At 46.5% G+C, this 24748-nt stretch overlaps 1 protein-coding gene across 30 annotated transcripts in view; it reads left to right on the forward strand.

Moving 5' to 3' along the window:
* Positions 1-4372: 4372 nt before the first annotated feature.
* ZNF532 (zinc finger protein 532) overlaps positions 4373-24748 on the forward strand; it is a 106911-nt gene continuing 86535 nt past the window's right edge. For 4 of the 30 annotated variants that reach the window (XM_072757986.1, XM_072757985.1, XM_072758000.1 and 1 more), the window contains exons 1-3: positions 5291-5422; positions 7046-7127; positions 7212-7321. Coding sequence is in view for 6 of the 30 variants with exons in the window: in XM_072757978.1 (XP_072614079.1) it covers positions 7114-7127; positions 7254-7321 (82 nt within the window). In the remaining 24 variants the exon portion in view is untranslated. Of the gene's footprint in view, positions 4755-5290; positions 5423-5726; positions 7128-7211; positions 7322-24748 lie in introns of those variants that run through there. The other 26 variants (XM_072757992.1, XM_072758002.1, XM_072757998.1 and 23 more) reach the window with 22 other exon arrangements.

Consider the following 24748-nt stretch of genomic DNA (forward strand, 5'->3'; position numbering starts at 1 on the left):
TGCTACCTGGGACTGGGGGCTGGGGGTGGGAGGGGCTTGGGGGTCGAGGGGGTAAAGGGGGTGCAGTAATCTTAGTGGAGACACTTCCCAGGAGCTGGCACAAGTCAGTCCCAAGGCAGTTTGCAGGGAGAAACTCAGCTGTGAATGGTCGACAGCCAATATTCTTAGCAGCTAGGGGATGGGGGGGATACATCCCGAAGAGAGTTGCTGGACACTGGAGGACCCACTACAGTGGCAAAAGTTCTAACATTTACTATGGGACATGTTTACTTTTAGGTGCCTGTGAACTTATTATCCATGCCTTAGTTCACAAGTAACTAGTTAATTCCTTTTTTAAAAAATTAATTTTTAAAAAGATTTTATTTATTTATTCACAAGAGACACACAGAGAGATAGACGCAGAGACACAGGCAGAGGGAGAAGCAGGCTCCCTGCAGGGAGCCTGACATGGGACTCGATCCTGATCCAGGGACCCCAGGATCACGCCCTGGGCCAAAGGTGGCGCTAAACCGCTGAGCCACCAGGGCTGCCCTAACTAGTTAATTCCTTCCTATCTTCCTTCCTTCCTTCCTTCCCAATCTCTACACCCCACATGGGGCTCAAACACACCAAGAGTCGCATGCCCTAGCAAGTGAGCCAGCCAGGCGCCCCAATAACTCGTTCACTTCCAACTGTGGGATGTACGTGGCATTATGCTAACTGGTGAGGATGGTGGGGATGTTGGGGATGTTGGGGGCAGAGGCAAAGATGAAGATTCAAATAGCACAGTGGCCAGGGAGCGTCTGTCTGTACCGGAGAGGACCAGTTCTTCCCTGGTGGAACCGAGTCCTCATTGCCTGCCTGTTCCCTTCTCCTCTTTAAAAGATTAATCCTGATTGCCCTTCTTTTTCTCAGATACCTTTCTCAGATAGCTTCCCTTCCCTTCTCTTAGGATCCGAGTGTAGGAAACAGGCCGAAACACCAGTTCCTTTCAAAGATTCTCAGACAATGTGAGAATTACAAAGCATAAGGAAATCTTACAAAATTTTCAGCAGGCCTTGCCCTTTGGCCCAACGTTCCTGAAGATGATTCTGTGCTGGTGTACCAAACTCCACGCGCCTGGCTTTTCTTTGATTCTCTAGAGTTCATCAAACAACACTTTCCTTTGTCTCTATCCTTCCCTTTCCTTGGGCAAGGTTGGCTTTCCAGCAGTTAGGCCCTAAAGTAGGAGATAAACCTTAGTGGATCCGTCTAGTGGCCAGGGCTCAGGAAGTCATTCAGCTATCTGGGGGCCTCCTACATAAAGCCCAACTTTGAACTGTTAAATTAATTAAACAATGAGGCCAAGAGACTGAAGTGGCTCGAATGACACGGTGGCGCCGGTGTAGGCAAATCAAAATCTAAGCCTGTAAATACCTCAAGGCTACATAGTGGAAAAGCCAAAGACGTCCAATCACAAAACAGTCCATTGGGCTGCAAGCTGTAGCCAATCAAATAATTTCTTTTCTTTGTTTCTGCACCTTCTCTGTCTCCCTAGGCTGTGGGTGGAGCGCTCCTAACCACTTCCGGTTTGGTACTGCCCAATCTGAGTTGATTTTTGCTCCAATAAACTCTTAAAATGTTTAATATGCCCCAGTTTATCTTTTTTGCAGACCGAGACCCCTCTTCCCCCACATTGAGGTCTCTGAGTGAAAGGGCTTTGCGGGCATTTCCAAACTAAGGTTCAAGAGAGGGGATGTGGCTTTGCCACAGAAAATCTATTTATAAAATCACTAACAATGGATAAGGGGAATCCTTTCCCAGACCTCCCCTCAGTCTATTTCTGGTAGGCTAGTAATAATTTAAATCTGATTATGGCTTCCGTCAAGGGTATATTTTTGGAAAATACACAAAAAAAAAAATCCCGATTCTATCAATATTTTGATGTTAAAAAGATGAATTTTCTTTTCTTGGCTGGTCACTCAGCTACAGATCTTTAAATTATAACGCTAGTGTTGAAGAGTGTAATCATTCCTTTAAAAACAAGCCAGCAAATGTAACCTATTAAACTCTGTAACCGCCTAGGCTGACCTTAGTTTTGAGGCAAAAAATGTGTAGCTCAGGTCAGGAGGCTGTCAGTTTAGGAGTGGTTTGCAAGGCCTTTCGATGGTGAGATAAAGAAAAGGCCTTTTCTTCTCGTTTTTTGGTCTCCCTTTCCTCAAGGAACACACCTTTTGTGTGTTGTTTAACAAAGGAATTTCCGAAATCATAGTGGAATTTGGAGGTGAAGTATTATGTGTAGACTGATATCTATATGCGCTTGCAAAGCCGGTTTCAAACCACAAAAGGATTAAAAAAAAAAAAAAGCCGGGATTTTGCAATATACTGATTGGAAGAAAAGCTAAGACATTGAGAGTTAGCAATACAAACAGCAACAAACAAAATCCCGAAGGATTTGGAATTCCTTTAGTTTCTGTTTGGCATAAGAATAATATGATTTCTTTGTTCTGTTCTTTCTTATCTCCAGCACTCAAATAAGCGTTTATTTCATTCGTGCAGTCAAGTTACTTCTATTGTTGCCCAAAGCAGAATGGTGCCCAAGATAGCCTTACATATGTAGATAATAGAGCGAACCTTTGTGTTGGGTCTTTTTGGTCGTGAGGTGGTGTCATTTTTTTAAAAAAACTTACACCAGAGAGTGTCTTTTTCTGCTGTGAAACTCAGTAGTTTTATAGAATGTGGGTGCTTTGCTTTTAACTATTGGTCTACCTGGCAAGAGGGTTTCTCTGAAATCCTCTTGGTAAAAATAGAATTGAAGACAACGTGCAAGAAATCATTATTTTATTTTATTTTTTTATTTTTGGCTGTTTATGGTTTTTAAAAGCAGATGCAGTATTATCTGTTGCTGTTTGCGCGAATGATGAATTGTGCTTTCAAACTAATTTCCTCCAGCGAGTCTGACCCAAACGCTGGGCTTTGTAAAAAACTCTGCTCCAAAAGTATTTGGCATTACGAAGCCACGAGGCAGTGGTACAACTGAAGACTCTTTATGATAAAAATACGAAGTCCAGACTTCAGTTTTGGCAATACAGTTCTTGTGACCATTGGAACACTGCTGTGCTGTGCTTTTTAACTCTTAGGAGAAGGAATGGGGGAGGGGCAAGAGAGTATGTTAAGTAAACAAAGATCCCAAATCTAGGGAGCCTAGGATTTACTAGGATATGTGCATTATGAAATTTCATATATTGGAATATGTACAGTGTATCAAGGTTTCAGATAAGTAGGTCCTTGTGTGCTTTTCAATGCATGGAGTGTTTTTACATGCATGCCTAATAGAGGCCCACCTTTGGGAGAAGCAAAAAAAAAAAAAAAAAGGCCTCCTTTCAAATGAAATCAAGCCCAGGTAAAGTTGAAACTCAACCCACGGAGCTCTGGCACCGTTTTCAGGCTAAAAGAAGATGAGAGTTTCAATTTCATCATCTTGTAACACTGATAAACGTGATGACCCGGCTGACAAAATTTGCAGAATTACATAGGTCTTTCTAAACACGTGTAAATATGTGTGCCAATTTACGTGCAACTCCAAACAATTTGCTGTTTGAAATGAAAGACCCAACCACTCTTCCGCGAGGCAATCATTCGGTTCATTTACATGAAAAGTCTTAAATAGCAAAAATGCTACTTTCAATTTACATCACAGTGTCCCCATAATAGAGAACAATGGCTCCCTCAATGGAAGTTCATGCAAAGGGAGAGGCATACTGAGATTCAAAAACAAAAACAAAAACAACAACTTTCCAGCATACTTTGCAAATATTAACCAATTAATCTAGTTTAAAACATAATGCACAGCCACAGCTTCCCATACAGGGAGCCTTCTGTGCTATTCGGGTAATATTCGTTATCTCTAGAGGCCGTCCATTTATACACACGTGAGCCTTTTTAAGAGCTTCTGGTGACATTTTTTTTTTCTTTCAGATCCTTCCATTTTGTCCTAGTTCCAGGGCAAGCACGATCAGCTTGACGTGGGGTTTCTCTCTCCTTTTAAAATACCTTTCAACTGAGTGCACGTCTGTGAAAGAGGCAGGACCTGGGAGACCGGGCCCGGATAAAGAGCATACCTGATGTGCTGGGGATGCACTGTCTCCTTCTTGGACGTGTGAAACGGTTTTGCACACCTCTGTGCGGGGTGTACAGATGTATCTTTCTGCTTTCTGTAGGCTATGACCACCTGCTGTATGTACAGTATGTGCTTGCTAGGTCTGTACACCGTCTCCCTTCTTGAATTTAAAGGCCTGGTTATTACATCTTGTTTACTCAGTATCATTCCATTAGGAGGAAAAAAAAAAAAAAAAAAGAAAGCAAAAAAAAAAAAAAAAAAAACACGAAAAAACAAAAAAACCCAACAAAACCCACACAGCCCTACGAGAACTGAACATGCCATGTTCCAATCTGGCCCCAGTGGCTTTTTTCTCTGAAAGCAAAACGTGTGTCTTTTACACCAACCAGGGCTCCCCCCCACCCCACCCCAGGGGGTGTCTTCCATTCTTTTGTGGCTCCAGTTTAAGGCGAAAAGGGCTCCAAAGCGCAAGTACACAGAGGGAGAAGCCCCTGCTTCCATCCCACCTCCAGGGAGGAGTGCAGATGTAATGTGCAATGAAGGTAGCGTGCTCCCTGCTTACTGGTTTGCCACCATTACGAGGATCACAAAACACCTCCTTGGCTTCAAGATCCGGGGCAGAGGCTCGCGGGCTCTCTCTACCATCTTTGGCGAGGCCTTGCATCCTTCCACTCGAGTAAGTTGCGGCTTGGGGCCACGGCAAAGGGCTGGGTGAGAGCCCGAAATGTCGTTAAAAAAAAAAAAAAAAGAGAGAGAAAGAAAGAAAAAGAAAAAAGAAAGAAAGAAGGAAAGAAGGAAAACAAAGCAAGCCCACACGCAGCCTCCGCGCACCCCCGCGGCCCGGCGCTCCGGGCCTCGCGCGCTCGCCTCCCGGGCCCCGCGCCCTCCCTTCCCCCGCCGGCCTCCCCGGCCGCCCCCTCCCCCTCCGCCGCGCTCCCTTTTGTTCGCTGCCGCTCGGGCCGCCGCCGCCGCCGCCGCCGCCGCCGGCCCGCAGCGCCCCGTAGGCCCCGGCGAGGCTGCCCGCCGCCCCGCGGCCTAGAGCGCGCCGCCCGCCCGGCCGGCCGGGGAGGCGCGGGGCCCGGGCGCGCGGCGGGCGGCGGCGGCGGGGCGGCGGGGCGGCGGCGGGGCGGCCCGGGGCCGCGGCTCCGCACACGCACACGCAGCCCCCGGCGGCGGGGATGCCGCGGACACGCCCGTAGCATGGGAGCCGCCGCCGCCGCGACGACGACAGCAGCAGCCGCAGCCGCAGCAGCAGCCGCCGGCGGCGCCGCGCTCTCCGGAGGTCGTCCGCGCCGCGGCCCAGGCGCCCGGGCTTGACCGCCGCGGGCCGACCCCGGGCAGGGGGTGGGTGCGCGCCCGCGGGCCGGGGGGCGCGGGGGCGGCGGGCGGCGCGGGCGCGGGCGCGGGGGCGGCGGGGGCGGCGGCGCCGGGGCCTCGAGCGCGGCCCCGCGGGCCCCTCGGCCTGGCTGCCGGGGCCTGGCGCGCCCTGGCCGTGGGCGCCCGGGCCTCGCGCCCCGCCGGCCTCCGCGGGGGCCCCGAGGTCGCGCGGGCTGGCTAGGCCCCGCAGCTGCCCCGAGGGGCCACGTGGGCTCCCGCTCTGCCCCCAGGGCTCCCTCCAGCCCTCCGAGGCCCTCTGCCTCCTGCCCCTGGACTCGCGCGGGTGCATGGGCTGGGGCGGGGGGGCTCCTCCTGTCGCCCCCACCTCCAGGCACCCGCCCTCACTACCCCGAGGTGAAGGGATTTGGACTCCCCCCTCCTCTTTCACCTCCCCCCACCCCCAGGTGCTTGAAAGAAGAGAAGGTTGGAGGAGGAGGAGGAGACTTGGGGGGGCTGCTGCTGCTGCCGGTGGTGGTGGTGGTGGTGCTGGTGGTGGTGGTGGTGGTGACAGGGCTGGGAGAGAGAGAGGGACGGGAGGAGGGGGCTGGGTGGGGTGGGGGTGACAGGCAGAGAGGAGCCTGGTCAACAAGCCAGCACCACTCTGCTAGCAGGCCGAGGCCGCTCCTGCAGCCGACGCATCCAGTGTGAGGAGACACACATAAGCTTGCTTTCTTGGGGGCTCTTTGTCAGCCACCAACACAGAGAACACACACTGACACACACGTACACAAAGATGGGAGCCAGGTTGTGGGAGGTAAGTGGGGGAAGGAGAAGGAGGGGGAAACAGTGTCTGCGGTGGGCTTTTGGGGTGGAGGGGCCGGGGGGGATGGGCCCTCAGGGGCTCTGGGGTGCTGGTGAGGTGAGCCTTTCCAGGGCTGTGTGCTTGTGCGCAGGGGGAGGGTGTGTGTGTGTGGGGGGGACACACGATGACCTGCCCCTCCTCACGAAGACCTAAAAGGGAAAAAGCAACCCCCAGCGAGATCCCCTCCGTGCTGATGATTTTCAGGGACTTGTTGGCAACTCAGCGAGGGTTGCCATAGCTTTTTTATGTAGGGTGACCAGAACCGGCTGAAACTGGTTTGAGGCAGATCAGCTCCTGAACACAATGCAGTCACTGAGCTACTACAGTGGGATAGCAGCTTCCTCCCTTCATGGCAGCCAAAAGCAGAGGAGCTTGCAGGAAGGTACCATCCCAACACAGTATGTGAATGCACACTTAGACACCACACAGCACTGGTACGTGACTAATGGAGCCCTTAAAAGATTCTGTGTAGAGAAGATGGAAAAAAATGTGCAGGTTTGCAAGGTCTGAGATTACTTGGGCTTTTCCTGCCTTTTTCTTTTGCTTAAGGGATGGACAAGGAGCTGAGATTTATGACCCTTATTAAAGAAAAAATGTGCCTTGCTAGGGTGGGGACACTTGGTTTATGCAGTCTCTCTCTCTGTCTCTCTCTCTCTCTCTCTCTTTTTCTCTGTGTTTTTAACAAAACAGAACCAAAATGAACTGATGGGTTTGTGATGGTAGTTTGTTTGTTGCTGGAGAATGCTACTTTGCATGCTTTTTTTTTTTTAAATTTTTTTCTCTTGCAGGGGATGTTCTGTTTTGTGCTTTTCCTTTTAGAAGCTACTAAAGGGTGTTGGGGATACTTCTGACTATTATGAAGGCCAAAAGGTAACAATATTGTTCTAGGAAATGAGCATAAATGCGTTCCAGTGATGCTGTAAGGCATACATGCTGTCTTTTTTTTCCTTGTAGGCCTGTTGACTGGGGCTGCTTTTAACCCTTTCATATTTGCAGAGAATGCAACCGTGTGACAGTAACTGAACATTGGGCCAAAGTCTTTCCAAAAGGTCAAGGTTCACAAGGTGAGAGATGATATTTTGAGCATGAATTTAAGTGTTTATTTGAAGATCCATGCAGAGACAGGCAGACAGTAGTGGCTTGGTACCCTGGAGATGGTTTTTGGGTTCAGAGTGGAGAAGAAAATACTCTTAATGTTATCCACATTTAATGGGATTAGAGTGACTTTATGATGGTGTTGCTATCAAGACAAAAATCAGAATGACTCCATTAACTCGCATGTGGCTGGTCCTTTAGAAGAGGCAGGCCTGGAAAGAGGCAAGTTTAGAGAATAGTAGGCACCAGGGCCTTGTGGAGAATGCACTTGTTTTGCATAAGACTGAGGCAGCACACATGTAGCATTATCCCGATGATGACAAAAAAAAAGAAAAAAAAAAAGGAAGGACTTGGCCAAATCGAGGCAGCCTAGCCTCCTTTTTTTAGGATTTGAGGCGTCTGAAGGTAGATCTGCCTTTTGTTCATTCATCACCTTCCTTTTTACCTTGCGCTCTGTGTTAACCTGAAAGGTTTTTCACTCCGAGTCAAGTGGTGGAATGGCTTTTATTGATTTTGGGGGCTGTTGACGGTGAGTTTGCCATTGGATTATTTGTGGCATACATTTTAATGTGGAATGCTAATGCAGTACCAGGAGGAAACCGGCTAGTCTGGCTTCATCTGTGAAAAGATGCCTGTTAACTCAGAGCTTTGTAGCAGGAGATGGTGGAAAATGTCTGATGCCTTAAGAGCTTGCAGTTAGATTCGAGCTGGCGTTTTCTGTGTACCCCCAAAGCCAGAGGTTTTCGAGGAGCAGAGAGAAGAAAGCAGTAATGAGTCTAACAAAGTGAAGAACAAAGGCTGTGAGCGCTTACAGGGGGAACACTGAACATTTTGCCTTGGGGTTCCTCGTGAAAAGAGCTGCAACTTCCCCAAACAGGAAGCCAGCAGCTCCAGAATCCTATCCAGTAGGATCTCAACAACAGAGAGAACTAGTTCTGTTGTCCTGGTTTGGTAGAAGGACAGTCAAGAGGAGCCCATAGAGGACAGGATTGAAAATACATTTGTCCCCTACTTTGAAGAGGGTATGTTGTTCCTCTTCTGATGTGCGCAGAGTAGAGCCTTTTCAGAGATGCCGAGGATCTTAGAATATGTTAAGTTGTGTGCTGGCAGTTGGTGGGCAGAGTGTCTGCAGTGAAGGGTGTCAAGTATGCAAGGGTTTTTATTGTTACGGATTTTTTTTTTTTCTTCATGGGATTGCAGAGCATCCAGTGTGTGATAAAACTGGCAAAAGGGAAACGAGTGCTTGGTTAGCTCAGAATACTTTGTGTAGTATTTAATAAAGATAAATGTAATCTCGGCCCGATATACCAGTAAATAGCTCACACGATGGAACAAAATTCTTTACAAATCACTGTGCTAAAATTGGTTTTCAATTCTACATCATTTTCGACTGCCAGAGGTTCTGTGTCTGAGTGTGGTAGAAATCTGCTTGCATAGCAGATCGCAATCCACGTTGCATGATATGCTGCTCCTGCTTTTCTGGTGCCAACTAAAACTCAGATGGCTAATATGATAAACCTTAATTAGCTTAATACAATAAGCTGTTTTATAATTTAGTCCTTCACTCCTGTCTTTAGAAAGTCAGTGATTTTTAACTCTGACAGCTAACCCCTTGCAATGAATGTTTCTTGGTAGCATGTTTCAAGAGCCCTCTTTGTAAGGCATTGCATGTCACACAATGTTCTGGTTTGCTCTCTCTGTGGTTTTTAGCTTTGTTACTCCCCCCCCCCCCCAAGGCTCCTGGAAAATCGCATTTGTTTTGCATTTTGGCCAGTCTTTCCAGCTGCAAGTGCTGTTTAAGCTTGGAGAGCTGGTTCTCCAGGGCTGCAATCAAGGAGCTCATCTGTGGACCGAGGTTTGTCTCAGGTGGCGATCTCCTGCTGAGGTATAACAATGTAGCAGGCCCAGGTCTCTGGGCGGGGGAGACAAACCGACAGTTTTCTGGGCTTGGGAATGGGAAGTGAGTGTGGATGAATGAGCAACAGCATTCTGCTTCCTGTAGGAGCCAGGAGAGAAACAGGGTGGCACCCACACTAGGGGCCGGGCCTGTGCCCTTGCTGTCACCGTCGCCATGCAGACTCGCCACACCTGGAGCCAGCCAGAGAGCGCCTGCGGCTGTCTCCAGGAATGACAGACCCGCCATCCCCTCTGCAGGAGGAATGTGTGGGTTTGGCTGAGGAGGATACTCTGGAAAGTGTCACTGGGTGTTGAACCTTTGTTTTCATCCCTTGCTTACTTAGAATTAATTTTTCCTGTGTTGAAAAACCTTAGAGCCTGGGCTTTTAGGACTCTTGGGCCTCCTGCCTGGTCCTGGAGGGGAGGCTTGTTTCCCCCCTCACCTCCCCCTCACTTCTTTTCTCCTAAAGAGATTCCCCGCCCCACCCACCTTGACCTCTCTAAAGAAGGGTTTAGGAGGGAGGCAGCCAACATGTCGATGGTATTTCCTGCCTGTACCTTTGAAGAGGATGAGGTAGAGAATTGTCGCTCCCGTGCCCCTTCAGCTCTTCCCTTGAAATGCTTTCTTGGGTCTGTCTTCTGTTGGGTTTGAGTAACCTTCCTCCTGTCCTTGCTGAGCTCCATCTAGCTGTCCACAGCTGGAGAAGAGGTCGCCCTAATGTGGGACTGCAGGACAGTGGCCAGTGCGAGGGAAACCGAAAGTACATGGAAAAGATTTGGGGTGGCTCCCTCCTCAGTCCCCCAACATCCCTTCCTAATCAGTACAGTAACCACATCCACGGTAAACATTAAGGAAACCTAGACCTGTGTGTTCATGCTCTTCGAGGGATGATCTTTAACCAAGTCGTGGTTAAATAATTAACTTTTTAAACTTTAAAACGGACATACGGTAAAATTTCCTCTGTGGTATATAGTTTTATGGGTTTGGACACAAGCGTAATGCTGTGTGTATCCACCACCACGGACCACGGGGAATGGTTCCATCACCCCCACGACTTCCTGCCGTACATCGGTCGTCAGATACTTCCCACCCCAACCCCTGGCAACCACTGATCTGTTCTGGCCCCGTATTTGGTCTTCTCCAGAATGCCATACAACCAGCTTCTTTCACTTAGCAGAGTATTTGAGACTCATCCGTGATGTCGTGTCTATTTGTACGTGCTGCTTTTCCATTGTCAAGTTGTAGACCACTATATGGACGTACCACAGTTTGTTTATCCGCTCCCCAGGATCTGTGGGTTGTTTCCAGGTTTGGGTTGCGTTAGAATAAAGCTGCTGTAAACATTTGCATATAGGCTTTTGTCTGAATGGAAGTTTTTATGTCTCTCCCCTAAATATTTCGAGGTAGGGGCATGGCCAGGTCATATGGTAAGTATGCAAGAGTTAGAAGTCTGAATGAAGACACATTGAGCTCTTCGCAGCTCATGAGAGAGCTCTGGCCTTGTCAGCTGCAGTGAAGACTTCCCCAGTACGAGATTGCAGGGAGCCTTATCTGAAGACACACGAGAGATGATTATGATAATAGACCACTCACTAACGGGATGACATGCTTTATAACCCAGAACTAATCGGAATTAGCCAAAAGTGGAAACAAAAAACTGCCAGTGGTAAAATATCCTCTATTTCCTACAGCAATTATTTTTAATCTCTTCAGAAACATTTGGCAGTTTAATTTTTACATTTGTCTTCAGGTTCAATACCACGCCAAACAATAACAGAATCACAGTTTTGGAAAGTGGTACCGAAGATCTTTGTTGAAATCTGAATTGCGTAAACAACGTATTATTGATTCTAATTTGTCTGAGTTTCTGACTGCCAAAATACGGGGTCGCTTTATTATTTGAAGTTACTGTTCAGGTTATATCCTTTTAAGGAAGTGGAAATATTTAAGCAAAATCTAGGCAGTGAATTGGGGAGATTTGGGAAGCGTGATTTTTTTTTTCTTTTTTTTAACTTCCTTTTTTTTGTTTTTAAAGATTTTATTTATTCATGAGAGAGAGAGAGAGAGAGAGAGAGAGAGAGAGAGAGAGGCAGAGACACAGGCAGAGAGAGAGGCTTCATGCAAGGAGCCTGATGTGGGTTCTCGATCCCAGGTCTCTAAGATCATGCCCTGGGCTGAAGGCAGCGCTAAACCTCTGAGCCATCCGGGCTACCCTCTTTTTTTTTTTTTTTTTTTTTTTAATTTCCAACATTTTTTAGAGGATAAAATAGCATTCAAGAATGATAAGAACAAACAGACCCAAGGTTATGGTGCTGTGGACCGAGGAGAGTCCTAGAAGTGGGACTGATCTTAATTTGGGGATTATTTTATTCCTTTTAGAGGTACTGAATGTTTACTATGCGCCAGACATTGTGCTAGGCGCCGGGAGTATGAGGGGTAAAAGAACCCAGAGAGAAAACTCTAGCAGGAAGTAGCCTAGGTATGCTATGATAGGAATGTGAATGGGCCACCTAATGTCCAGTGTCAAGAGGGAGGAGCCCCTGAAGAGGTGGCTTCTGTGCTGAACTGGGAAAGACAAGAGTAGGTATAGCAGGCAAAGACTAGGGAAGGAGTATAAGAGTCGGATGGAGCAGCTTATGGAAAGGCACTGAGCAAGCCTGGTGGTGTGTGGTGGGGGGTGGGAAGGGGGGGTGGAGAGTGGTTGAGTAGGAGATGACATTTGGAGGCAGGCAGGGGCCAGACTTCTGAAGGTCGTTCTGACAGTGCATTCCGAGTGGGAACTTCCTCATGTGGGCGGTATTAGCAGAAAGCTGGTCTCGAGGCAGTGTCCGAGGCTGGAATGGAGACTCTCTAGGCTGGAGGCAGGGAGGTCAAATGAGGGTACCACCACAGCAGATCCCAGGAGAGAGGAGAACCTGACCCAAGGCGATAACAGTGGGATGGGGCAGTAGAGGGGGCAGCTGTGTGTACCTGATGAGAAGGCGGGCCCTGGTGGAGAGGGAGGAGCAGAGGATGGCACCAGGTTTGCTCCTTGAGGCTCCTTGCTACTGGTGGCTTTTGCCTGTGAGCTGCTGTGTTCAGCAGGCAGGATAGATTTGGAGGGTGGATGTGAAGGGGCTTAATACAGTGAGTTCAAGTTGGGTTGAGTTGCCCATAGAGATGCCCTTCCTCACCAGGATCTCTTTGGGCTGGTCTGGACTGGGATGAATTGGCCTAGAACAGAGATGATAGAGAAGAAAGATGTAGAAAAGGTTGAGTTTGAGGTTCCATTAAGATAAGGAGGCTTTGTATAGTCAAAGCCTGAAAGAAGGAGGAGCTGAGGAACTTACTTAATGATGCATGCTTTGGAAAATTGGAGGGTAAGGCATTTCCAGAGAGGCAGAAAGTAATCGCAGTAGCTGACTTCTGCAGACACTGCAGCCCGTCTGGTGGGCCTTCGCGCTTGTTGTCTCATGTGATACGGAAACAGTGAGAGGAGCTGGGTGCCTTTATTCCTTCCCGTGGTGTAGGTGGGAAACAGATGAAGACCTTGGCCAAGGCCTGCCATCTCAAAGGAGACTAGAGGCAGAATTTGAAGCCTGTTCCTCACCACTAGGCCGTTCTGCTTTGGGGACCAGAATTGGTGGGGATGAGGAAACCATGGAAGGTGTTTAAGGGTATGGAGGCTAGGACGTGGAGCCTGAGAGAGGGCATGGGTAGGTGCTAGACAGACACTGATAAGGTTCACATTAGAGATTGTGGTTGAAGATGACTGAGGTGAGAACATGAAATGGAGAAGTTTGGGACACAGTCGAGGTTCCCTTGTAATTAGCTCTGTTTTCTCCATTGACCTCACTCATCATGGAGAGATGACAGTATGTACATCAGAGATGGTGCAAGAAATAGTGGTTGAAAAGAGTACAGTTTTACTGGGCACTATAGGGTGAAGATACAAATTGGAAGGGAGAAGGAACAGAGGTTTTTGTTGTTATTTGTTCTTTGAAAAGGATAAACTCAAAGTAGTGCTGAGAAGAATCTTTTGTTCAATAATAAACACAGTTAAAGAATTCCTTGAATCATCTGCAGACAGGAAGTTCTGAATTTTTCCTCTTTTAGAATGAGAGGGCGAGAGCAAATCCTACTTGATCTAAATCTGGAGACTGAAATAAGTAATTTTTAGACAGACTCACAGTGGCCTTTTTAGCTGTTCTGTCGTCCCTCCTAAGTAGCCCTTGGTCGATGGTCCTTAGGGACAGGAAATGCAGGTTTTTTGGTAATGTTTTCAGTGAGGTCTCAGTACAACTTTACGTAATTAGAGATTCCAGGCATCTTGCAGGACATAGAGAGGCCTGAAGATAAAATCAAGGTGTAGTTCTTGAATGTTTTCTCAACCTAGCCTTTTCTTTTTGGGACACAAAACTCTTGCTTACCAAAGGCTGACTCATTGGTCTCATTATGGGTATTGATTTTGATAATTTGCCTCCGTGAGGAGCAGATTCCTTCTAGGGATCTGAATCGTAATTAGATGGTTGAAAAACGTACCAAGTCAGAAAATTCAAAGCCCTCTGGGTTTTTTTTGGTTGGTTTGTTTTTGCATTTGTTTTTGTTTTTAAAGATCCCCGAGCTGGAAATAGTTCAAATATTTACACTTACCTCCTCCTTTTCTGGAGTGAACCCAAATTGGGCAGAGGGGAAGGGTCAGTAGGTGGAACTAGAACCCAGCACCCTGGACTCCCAGTCTAAGATAGCTTGCGTCATTACTGTCTTTCTGCCTTCCAGCGCTTATTATGTGTTGGGTGGTGTATGAGCCAGCTCAGAAGTTACAGTCCTTACATCATGCGAACCACACAGGTACTCATTGGTAAGCTGGTCTTTAGCAGTTTTGCTGATTTAACATAGCAAGAGTGGAAGAGGTAGTTTGAGGTCTTTAGTTTGAGAAGTGATCATGTCTCGTGTTCTAGTTAAATCTGGGGGCTCAGCCACGGAGATCTTCAGTGGCCTTTGCCTGGCTCTCAGTGCCCTACACCTGTCTGCTGAGCCCTTGATGACCTCAAGCTGCATCCTGCCACCGTGGGACCTTGAGCGAGTTCCTTAAGTTTTTAGGCCATACTTTTCTTGAGGGTTGTTAATGAAGATTAAGTGCATATAAAGTGCTTAGCAGAGTGCCTGGTACACGGTAAGTCCTTCCTCAAATCTTAGGTATTCTGTGTTCCTCAGCTTCCCTGGATTAGGGGAAGGGCCCTTGCTCTGACATTCTTTTTTCAGCTTGGAGGGTGTTGTTTCTTCTGTCCTGCCTTTTACCTAGTTTTTAAGTAACTTTGTTTTGGCCCATGAAAAGACACAGTGTCTCCTGCGTTGTCTGTGAGGTCTTCAGTGATAGCTGCCCTATATCTGGTTTAAAGTGGGGGAATAGAGGCATGAAGGTAGTGTCCTTGTTCTCACCGGGCTGTACGTTTATTTGTAGTTGGAACATGTTGGGTAAATTTTGTCAGTAAGGTCTCCTACTTCAACTGTCTTTGTTTCCAGAAAAATCCACCCTAGTCAGTGACGGTTATAGTCTAGTTGATGTAATTTGTGTTAACTAGAGTTACAAAGAAACAAAACCTGATTTTGAAAATATGGCAGGTTAGCCCCCACCTCTGTTCCATCCCTTTTTCCCATGGCACTTTGCTTTCCACATTGCTTGACAGCGACCAGATATTCATTATCTTGCACCGTGGGATTTGGTGGTGATAGAAGATTGAGTGTAGAAGGAATCGATGGGTAATATTTTCATGTCTAAAACTTCTCTGTCAGTATAGTGGGTGCTAGCCTCATACTGCTGCTAAGTGCTTGCAGTGTGGCTAGTCCTAACTGGGATGAACTGTAAGCATAGACTATATACCAGGTTTTGAAAACTTAACACCAAAGGATAAAAAAAAGAATGTAAAATATTTCACTAATACTTTTTCATGTTGATTATTTGTTGAAATGAGGCTATTTTAATTTTTTTAAAAATTTTTATTTATTTATGATAGTCACAGAGAGAGAGAGAGAGAGAGAGGCAGAGACATAGGCAGATGGAGAAGCAGGCTCCATGCACCGGGAGCCCGATGTGGGATTCGATCCCGGGCCTCCAGGATCGCGCTCGGGCCAAAGGCAGGCGCTAAACCGCTGCGCCACCCAGGGATCCCGAAATGAGGCTATTTTAGTTGAATAAAATATATTACTAAATTAAAATTAAAATTAAAATTTTATCCCCTCCCCTTTTTAAGTGTGACTTAGAAAACTTAAAACTATATATGTGGCTTTCATTCTTCTTCTGTTGGACAGAGCTGGTCTGGAATGTTGGATGGACATCTAAAGAAATTTAGCAGTGAAATTTCCCTGGTGCCCTAATGTGTTCATGTTCATTGATGTTGAGTTCCCCTTTTGGCTGGAAAAGATAGTGTGAGAATGGTGCAGTGTCTCCTGGTTACAGAAATTTGTGTTCCCTTGGTTTGGACTTCTTTTGTCTCCCAGATATTTGTAGTTCATCTCTCTGCATTACTGGATCTAGACAGCCATGCCAGGCTGGTGTCTGCTTCTGAATGGAGAGGGAACCAGTGTTTATCCCAAGTTTACCGTGTGTTAGATGCTTACACTTAACGTCCCCTGTGAAGTATAATTAACATTTCTGGGGGCACCTTGGGTGGCTCAGTTGGTTAAACATCTGCCTTCGACTCAGGTCATGATCCTGGGATTGAGCCCCATGTTGGGCTCCCTGCTCAGCAGGGAGTCACCTTCTCTCTCTCCCCCTGCTCCTGCTCTCTCTCTCTCTCTCTCTCTCAAATAAATAAATAAAATCTTAAAAAAAAAAAATCTCTGGTGAGACTCCAGAGACTGGCCCAAGGTGGTACCACTAGTGAGTGACTGGCCTTGGATTTGGACCAGGGATGAGCTGGCTCTGAAGTCATACCACTTTTCCAAATAAGAGTACCTGCTTGGTGCTGGTGTCTTGGACCTCTTGCTCAGAGTCCCTTACCTGTTCCTGGGTACCTTCATTTAAATAGCATTTCTCACACTTTAATTTGCATGCAAATCACCTTGGGATTTGTTAGATGATGCAGATAATGATGCAGTTGGACTGAGTGGGCCCAAGATTCTGCCTATCTAACTAGCTCACAGGTCATGGTCATCTGCTGGTCCCTGGACTACACTTTGGGTAGCAAGATCTCCACTGTTTCCCTTGGTTTTGGACCTGCTTCCTTTGCTTCCAGAGTGATCTGATTCTCCAGAACTTGGATGACTCTGCAGGGGCTCACCCTGTCTTTGCATATGATACCAGTGAGTACAAATGGTGTCAGAACTGGTTTTTGGTCATAGGTGCTGAGACTGGCATGATTTCCACGTATACATGATCTGACCAGATCAGTTTATTCCTGTTCGTACATAACTGCATCATTTCTTTATTATCTTAACTTCTTGACACCTGTGGTCTGATAAGACAGAAGGTAATTTTAATATTGAGATATGTGGCAGAGGTATTTATGTTCAGTCTTTGTGATGAAGACTGGCCTTAAATTGACACTTGAGGGTGACTGTGCCATGTTTGGTTCAGAGTATCTGATGAGAGAGGAGGACTCAGCAGTTGGCCTGCCACTATTTCTGCTTTTGTGCCTGACAAGGAATCGAGGTGACTTGTGACTTTTCCTTAGAATAGGAGTTATGGTGAGCCACCTCATGCAGAAGTGTGAAGGATGGTTGTTCATCAACACCACCTGCTTCTCCGGCACATGATAAAGACAACCACCCTGGAGTCCTTGGATCAGGAGGTCTTGTGGGAAGCTCTTGATCTTTGGCCAGACAAGAAATTGAGTTTCAGGAACTAGCTTTTGGTGTATTATGTGTTTGAACTCTGAGAGACTGCACATTTTTTTTTTTTTTTTAAAGATTTTATTTATTTATTCACGAGAGACACAGAGGGAGAGAGAGAAGCAGAGACACAGGCAGAGGGAGAAGCAGGTCTGTGCAGGGAGCCAGTGCGACTCGATCCTGGGACTCCGGGACCATACCCTGAGCTAAAGGCAGATACTCAACCAATGAGCCACCCAGGTGTCCTGAGACTGCAAAACTTGAGTGTATTTTTAATTTAAAAGTCTTTTTTAAACATTAAAAAATTTTCAATCTCTAAAAAATTATTTTTTTGAGAGAGAGCACATGAGCAGGGAAAGGGGCAAAAGGAGAGGAGGAGAATCCTCAAACAGACTCCTTGCAGAGTAGAGAGCCTGACTTGGGGCTCGATCCCAGGACCCTGAGATCATGACCTGAGCTGAGATCAAGACCTGGGCATTCAACTGACTGAGCCACCCAGGTGCCCTGTAATTTTTTAAATTAAAAAAAAAAATTTATTTAAGTAATCTCTACACCCAATGTGGGGCCTGAACTCATAACCCTGAGATCAAGAGTTGCATGTTCTTCATACTGAGCCACCCCAGGTGCCCCCAGTGTATTTTTTAGACTTGGGGATATGCACTGATTAGATAAACGAATGATAAAATGATGTGTGTTACGCGAGCTAGCTTACCATCCCTATCTCTATAAGAAAACTCCATTTCACAGAAATTCTAGTTGAATCTCAGATCTTATTGGAAATCTGGACTCCGAGTTCTATGATATACGAATCTGGCACACCGAATAGGATTTTTAGTTGTTGGCTAAATCTGTCGGCTCCCCGTTTGGCGCAGAATCATGTGCCTGGTGTGGTGGGGGTGTCTCCCTGGCCTGTGAGTGCAGCTGCTGAGGAATCACAGATTGCTGGCAGCAGCGAATGGGGTGGAGTTGGGGGAATAGCAGAAATGCCGGGTGTTCAGGATGGGCAAGTCCTTGGGGCCAGCCCTGAAGAGAGGGGTTGGCACTGTGGAAGTTCATCTGAGTTGGGGGTGAGGTTGGAATGCAGTCCAGAGCCTTCCTGGAGCATGCCACGTGTCAGGATAAGTTAGGAGTCAAAAATTAGATAGAGGGCAGCCTGGGTGGCTCGGCGGTTTAGTGCTGCCTTCAGCCCAGGGCCTGACCCTGGAGACCCAGGATCGAGTGCCACGTCAGGCTCCCTGCATGGAGCCTGCTTCTCCCTCTGCCTGTGTCTCTGCCTCTCTCTCTCTCTCTGTGTCTCTCATGAATAAATGAATAAAATCTTAAAAAAAAAAAAAAAAAGATTAGATAGATGCTCAGAGGATGTCAGAAGGCAAAGCAAAAATGGATGGTCACATGTCTAGGGGACAGGCAAGAACCAGCAGAACAAGTGAGTCTGTAAAAGTACAGGACAGCAGCAGCCAAGTGGTAGGAACTGTGTGTGCTCATGGGGAAGGCCATGGGGTGATTGTGGGGTGCATGAGCAGGTGACCCAGTGAGGGTAGTGTGAGCTACCAGTGCCGGTGATCACTGGGTATAGCTGAATCAGAACCGACCTCACACGGCAGCCTTCATGTGATGCGGTGAGTGAGGATGCTTGTTGCTGAGGTGGCCGAGGTTAGGAGAATGGATTGGGACGACAGCAACTCTTTATACACAAGATTCACATGGAAAGGCATGAAAACACATGCCAGACTGTTTGGAGTTTACGTAACCTCACAGGACACGTGATCAAGACATCACATTTCAAACTAACACCAGAAGAAAAGGAGCTGATTATAAGGCCATGGCTGCTGCCAAGAGGAGGTCCCGTGTCTTCTTGTGCTATGATTACTCCGCATTCTTTTCGGGGCCACATATTCTCTGCTGTCTCTCTGTCTCTCCCTTGGTAGAACTAACTGCATTGCATTCTCTTTCTGGTGTGCTTGACAAATATGGCTGTCCCACAGCCCCTGTGTCTCCATGTCTTCATCAAAACTACTAGTAACACTGCCCCTATTTCTCAGGCCCCTTCTGATTCTTCAGGCCACAAGCTAATTGGTCCAGGTCTAATCAGGTGTAGCTTGGAGGGCGGGGTTGCTGCTAACCCTAAATGGGTGGTAGTTTTCATTGGGCTAATGAGACACCCCCAAGGGTTGGTCTTATTTTATGCCTGAGAAATTTGAGGCTAAGCTGTTGGGAGTTGGCATGCATACCTGGGTCTTTCTGACCCCAATTCCGCACCCTTTACCACTCTTAAGTGTAGTAGCTAAGGTGTACGAGCTGGAATCTTTGTCAGTTTGTTGTTTACTCAAAATCACAAAAAATGATGTTTAGCTTTCAGCATTTGCTCCGTAAATGTATAGCAGCAGCCGTTGTCTGAGTTAAGCATCAGACTGAGACGCTGGAGGTAGGAAATTTGGGCAAATGGCTGGAGGAATTGTTCAAGGCTAATGTTTAGGGTCTCATGGGTACATACATGTATATTTGAGGCCTCTCCTAGGTAGGGGTATGAGTACGTGCGTGCATGCACGTATGCGTGTGCACACGTTTGGGGCCCCTCATAGGTAATATCTGTTTGGCAAAAGGCAAATCTGGTTTATCGGGCCAATGTTAATTTTGGGAAAGATGAAACACATAGTTTAGCACTTGAGTAGTAATAATTAGGCTTTGATTGTTTTGATTTAGATGATTCATAGAATTGTAAAACATTTCTGTTCCTCCCGTCTGAAGCGTTAGGACATTGTCGACCTCCGCTGGAATTTCACATGTACCTCTAACCTCTTTGGTTACACGGTGCTCTTAATTCAGGTCATGGAGGATAGGAAACATTTTTCTACGCCTGTTGTGCTTCTCACAAGACCTTGTGAGGCTGCCTATCTGCAAGAGGCACTTAAGGATGCTCATTACATCGCAGGTAGTGGTTGGGAATTCTAATGGCATCAATCTTATTATCCTCTATCTGAGAGCACTGGAGTTGTGGCTTCATTTCTTCTAGGACTTTCTCTATGCTAGACTATCGCAGACCTTGTTTTGATGTTATGATAACTCGAAGTAATTAGTACTTAATCATATTCCAGATATTCCAGATAGGAATAAGTGCCTACCTGGATTTTTTTTTTTTTAAGATTTTACTTATTTATTTTAGAGAGAGAGAGTGAGTGAGTGAGTAGAGTGGAGAGGAGCAGACTCCACACTGAGGACAGAGCCCAACATGGGACTCGATCTCACAACCCTGAGATCGTGGCCTGAGCCGAAACCAAGAGTCAGATGTTCAGTCGACTGAGCCACCCACGCTCCCCTGGACTCTTTATTTAACCTTCACAGTAACTGTGAAGTGGATCTTATTTTTTCCATTTTACACATGAGAAAACAGAAGCTTGAAGAGGTTAAGTAACTTGCCCAGAATCTTGTAACTTGTAAAGGGAAGAGCCAGGACTTGCTCTAATTTGTCTTACTCCAAAGCCTGTGCTTTTAACCACTGCAGCATACTGTGGTTTATAGGTGTCATTTCTACAGCCAGTCGGTGGCAGGCTCAAATATCTTTGAGGTTCAAAGCCGCTGCTTCTGGGTCAACCAGTATTTCTCCTATTGTCAAGACCCATGAGGTATTTCTGGCTCGCTCCACGACACTGATGTGGCTCTGGCTACTGAAAGTAGGTAAACATTGAGAGATACCTTGCTCCCTTGCCTTAAATTTTCTTCCTTGACCACGTCTATGTGTACCTCCTTGAGTGCCTGTGCATCCTACAACACAGATAGCCTCCTTTTGGCAGTAATTGTAGACCCAGCTGAACAAGGTTTTGGTCATCACTTCTGTGGCATTAAAGTTAAGGCAGAGCCTCTTTAGAATTACCTTTTTATTCTTCCTTCGTATTTGGAGATGTGTTCCCTTGCTAGCTCTTGAGTTGTCTTGGGGTTGATGCGGAGGTGTCCGCGGAGTGGAGCTACCTGGAGAAACACGGAGTTTTTTTTTTTTTTTTTTTTTTAAGATTTATTTATTTATTTATGCTAGACACACACAGAGAGAGAGAGAGAGAGAGGCACAGAGACACAGGCAGAGGGAGAAGCAGGCTCCATGCTGGAAGCCCGACGCGGGACTCGATCCTGGGACCCCAGGATCACGCCCTGGGCCAAAGGCAGGCGCCAAACCGCTGAGCCATCCAGGGATCCCGAGAAACACAGAGTTAAAAGTCGTTCTGGGAAAATGGACCGGAAGCATCTCCCCCACACTCCACTCCAGAACGTGTTCCCTTTTGCTCCTACCATCTTCCCAGGGAGAACAGTTGCTTACGCCTTGTTTCCAACGTGTCCCCATGATGGCTCGCTCAAAAGCTTATGGCCTCCAGTACTCCTTGGTGATGCTCCCAGCTTGGGTCCCCAGAGTGAAGATTCTTCTCACTGGGCATTCACAGCAGCACTTGAAAGTTCAGGGAAGAAAGCTGTGTGTGCGTGTGTCTGTGTGAAGCACACATGTGTTTAACCCAGCTTTTCCCACATTCCTGGGCTGTGTAATCCCTTCTTTCTGGCAGAACATTCCTGGGTGAACATCCTTCCCGCTGTCAGTTGTCACTGATGAACTTAGTGAAAAATGGGAGGGCCTCGAGAGGAGTTAGGGCAAGAGCTTCCTCCGATCTCTTCCTTTTAATATAATGATTGGTGAAACGATGTGATTCATACTGTGTTTTTCTGCTTTCTCTCTACTCCAGGAAGAGAATTTGTGAGCGAGTTTATTTGTAAAGTCAACAGCCAGTAGGCCTGCTGCGAGTGATAACTTTGGGGCGATGCTCTCTTAGTTGTATGGCGTAGTACCTTTCATAATTCCAAACACGTTTTAAGTGAAACTGGTGTCTGGTGAGAGTCGTTTGATGCTCAAGTGAGGGCCTCACTCTGGAACGTGAGAGCAGTTGTGATAAGGAGGCAGGGAGCCTTTTGTGCACGCCCTTCCTCAGCTGGTGGAGAGGAAGGGGGGCCTGGGTGAGCTGAGCTGAGCCAGAGCAGTGACCTGCCACCATCCCCACCTAGAAGTCTGGTGTGGATGACCTGGGGGATGGGAGGAAGGCAGGTTTATGGTGATTTTAAGAGGATTAGATCTTGGTGCGAGCAGGACAGGGTCATGAAGGGAAAATCTCTTGTTTACTTGGAGCCAGATTTTTCAATTTTAGCGCTACAGACATTTGGGGATTCACAGTGCTGTGTTGTGGGGCTGCCCTGTGCTTTGCAGGATGTTTGGCAGCATCCCTGATACCGAGCGCGCACCCCTCACCCCCTGCCAAATTGTGATAACCAAGAATGTCTCAGGACCTCGCTAGAGATCAGTGTTGGCGGTGGAGGAGAAGGGGCGAAATCACCCCACTTGAGAACCATGGACTTCAAGCCTTAGAGCCAGAGCAATACTTCAGAACTTCGGGTAGTTAAGAATTCCAAAGACCTCCAAGGGAAGCAAGCAAGCATCTTGAAACTGTACAAATCCCCCGAGAAGTGCATGATAACCTGGAGCTACTGGTTTTCCCTTCCGTATTGTCTAGTGCTAGAGGCCTCAAAAACATTTGCAAATATTTTAAATTTAGTATTTAAGATGAGAAAAAAATTGCTGGTAAGATGAGTAAGAAACCACAGAAAACGGACCTGCTGGTTTGATTGTAGCATTTCAGGGACAAAGGGTTCCATGCAGGATTTAGGGTTTATGTGTGAAAACGGAGAAGGCTTATTCAGGTGACAAAGGGAAATTACTTTGAAGTTCTCCATTGTATACCCAAACTATCAATTCTGATTTAGAAAATCTATACTTTGCTTCAAGATAGAATTTGCTGAGATGCTGCTAAAAAACGTGGTATTTAAAAAATGCCAGAGGAATGCTAAAGCTTTTATGGGTTTTTCTCTTGAACGAGGAATCCTTTGTTTTAGCGCTTAAATGGACAGGTGATTTCTTAAGTTTGATATACTGGAATTCACCAAACATGTTTCATTAAAAAGAAAAAAGGCGCTTTACATCTAACTAGTAGTGAAGAAATTTACGATTTTTTTCCCTTGCTTTCTCACGAAACTATTTGAGCAGAGGCTGTAATGAACTTTCCTGAAGCTTATTGATGGTGACAGGTTTAGCCTAGACCCTTTCAGTATTTCTGTAAACTCATTGATGAATTAGTAAATCGCCAGCACCAGGGTCTTTTAGTTAAAAGAACACAAATCCAGTGGGAAATGGGGTTATAGCAAAAGTACCTTTCACAGAACTTACCAAGATTGATAACTTGATCCCAAAGTTCACAGGAAATAGAAACTTGGCATCCACTTCCCTGTAGGTATGAGATTTTGAAAATGCACACCTAGCCTGGCGGATGAATTTTGAAAAATATTTCCCCCCTGCCTTCCTATCCCCTGCTCTTTCTGGATTTGAGTGTCAGAGTGTTTGGTGTGCATCCTATACCTTTCTGTGAACTTGACATATCTATTCATTTTACATTTCTGTATGTATGTATATATTTCTGTATGAAAAATAAAATGCAGTATGCTTTTTTTTTTTAGTTTTAATGTAATTTAGATACTGTTTTATGACCTGATTTTTTTTTTCCCCTACTAAATGGTGTATCTTGATTGTTCTGCATCAGTACCTATGACACATCTACCTTGCTTTTTTTTTTTTTTTAAAGATTTATTTATTTACTATAGAGAGAGAGCAAGAGTGAAATATTTTTCGAAGTGAGGGAGGGGTCGAGGGAGAGAGTCTTCAAGTGGATGCCCCACTTAGCGCAGAGCCCAGCTTGGGGCTGGATCCCACGACTGGTGAGATCATAAGCTGAGGCTGAAACCGAGAGTCAGAGGCTCAACTGACTGGGCCACCCAGGTGCTCCGCATCTACCTGACTTTAATGACTGCATAATTTTCCATAATAAAGAATATATTATAAATAATGTGAATGTACTTAACGCTATTGAACTATGTACTTGAAAATGGTTAGGATGGTACGTTTCACATTATATGTATTTTACCGCAGTTTTCTTAAGAGGACGTACCGCAGTTGATTTAATCATTTCCCTGCTGATGGACATTTACATTTTTTCCAGAGTTTTGCTTCACCAGACATTTTTTAGACTGATGCCTCCCATTTGGGGAGATATATTTTTTTTGGTTTAAAACATGCCCCCGCCCCCCAGGCAGCCTGGGTGGCTCAGTGGTTTAGCACCGCCTGCAGCCCAGGGTGTGATCATGGATTCCCGGGATCGAGTTCCACGTCAGGCTCCCTGAATGGAGCCTGCTTCTCCCTCTGCCTGTGTCTCTGCCCCTCTCTCTCTATCTATCTCTCATGAATAAATAAATAAAATCTTAAAAAAAAAAAAAAAAGCATTGCCCCCTGTGCCATAAGATCAATGACATATCATCCAGAGACAGGAAATAGGATCCTTGCCCTTTTTTTCTTTGGGGGGGGGGGCGGGTAAAAAGAAAGGATAAGAGCAGTTTTTTTTTCTTCCTTCTTTCTGAACTTTAAGGATTTATTGGCTGTGGGCGCGCTGCTGGGAGAGTGAGAATCCCATGGTAATCTCCTTAGCTGAAGGTTCTCTTTCATTATTCGCTAGCTCAGTGGGTGTCTGTCTGGGCAAGCCCTTGCCCCAAGCACCTTTTTATTGTCATACACTAGATATCTGCAGAGACGTCAGGTGGATTACCTGGTTTC

Source organism: Vulpes vulpes, chromosome 5 (assembly GCF_048418805.1).
Source record: "Vulpes vulpes isolate BD-2025 chromosome 5, VulVul3, whole genome shotgun sequence".
NCBI classification, from domain to species: Eukaryota; Metazoa; Chordata; class Mammalia; order Carnivora; family Canidae; genus Vulpes; species Vulpes vulpes.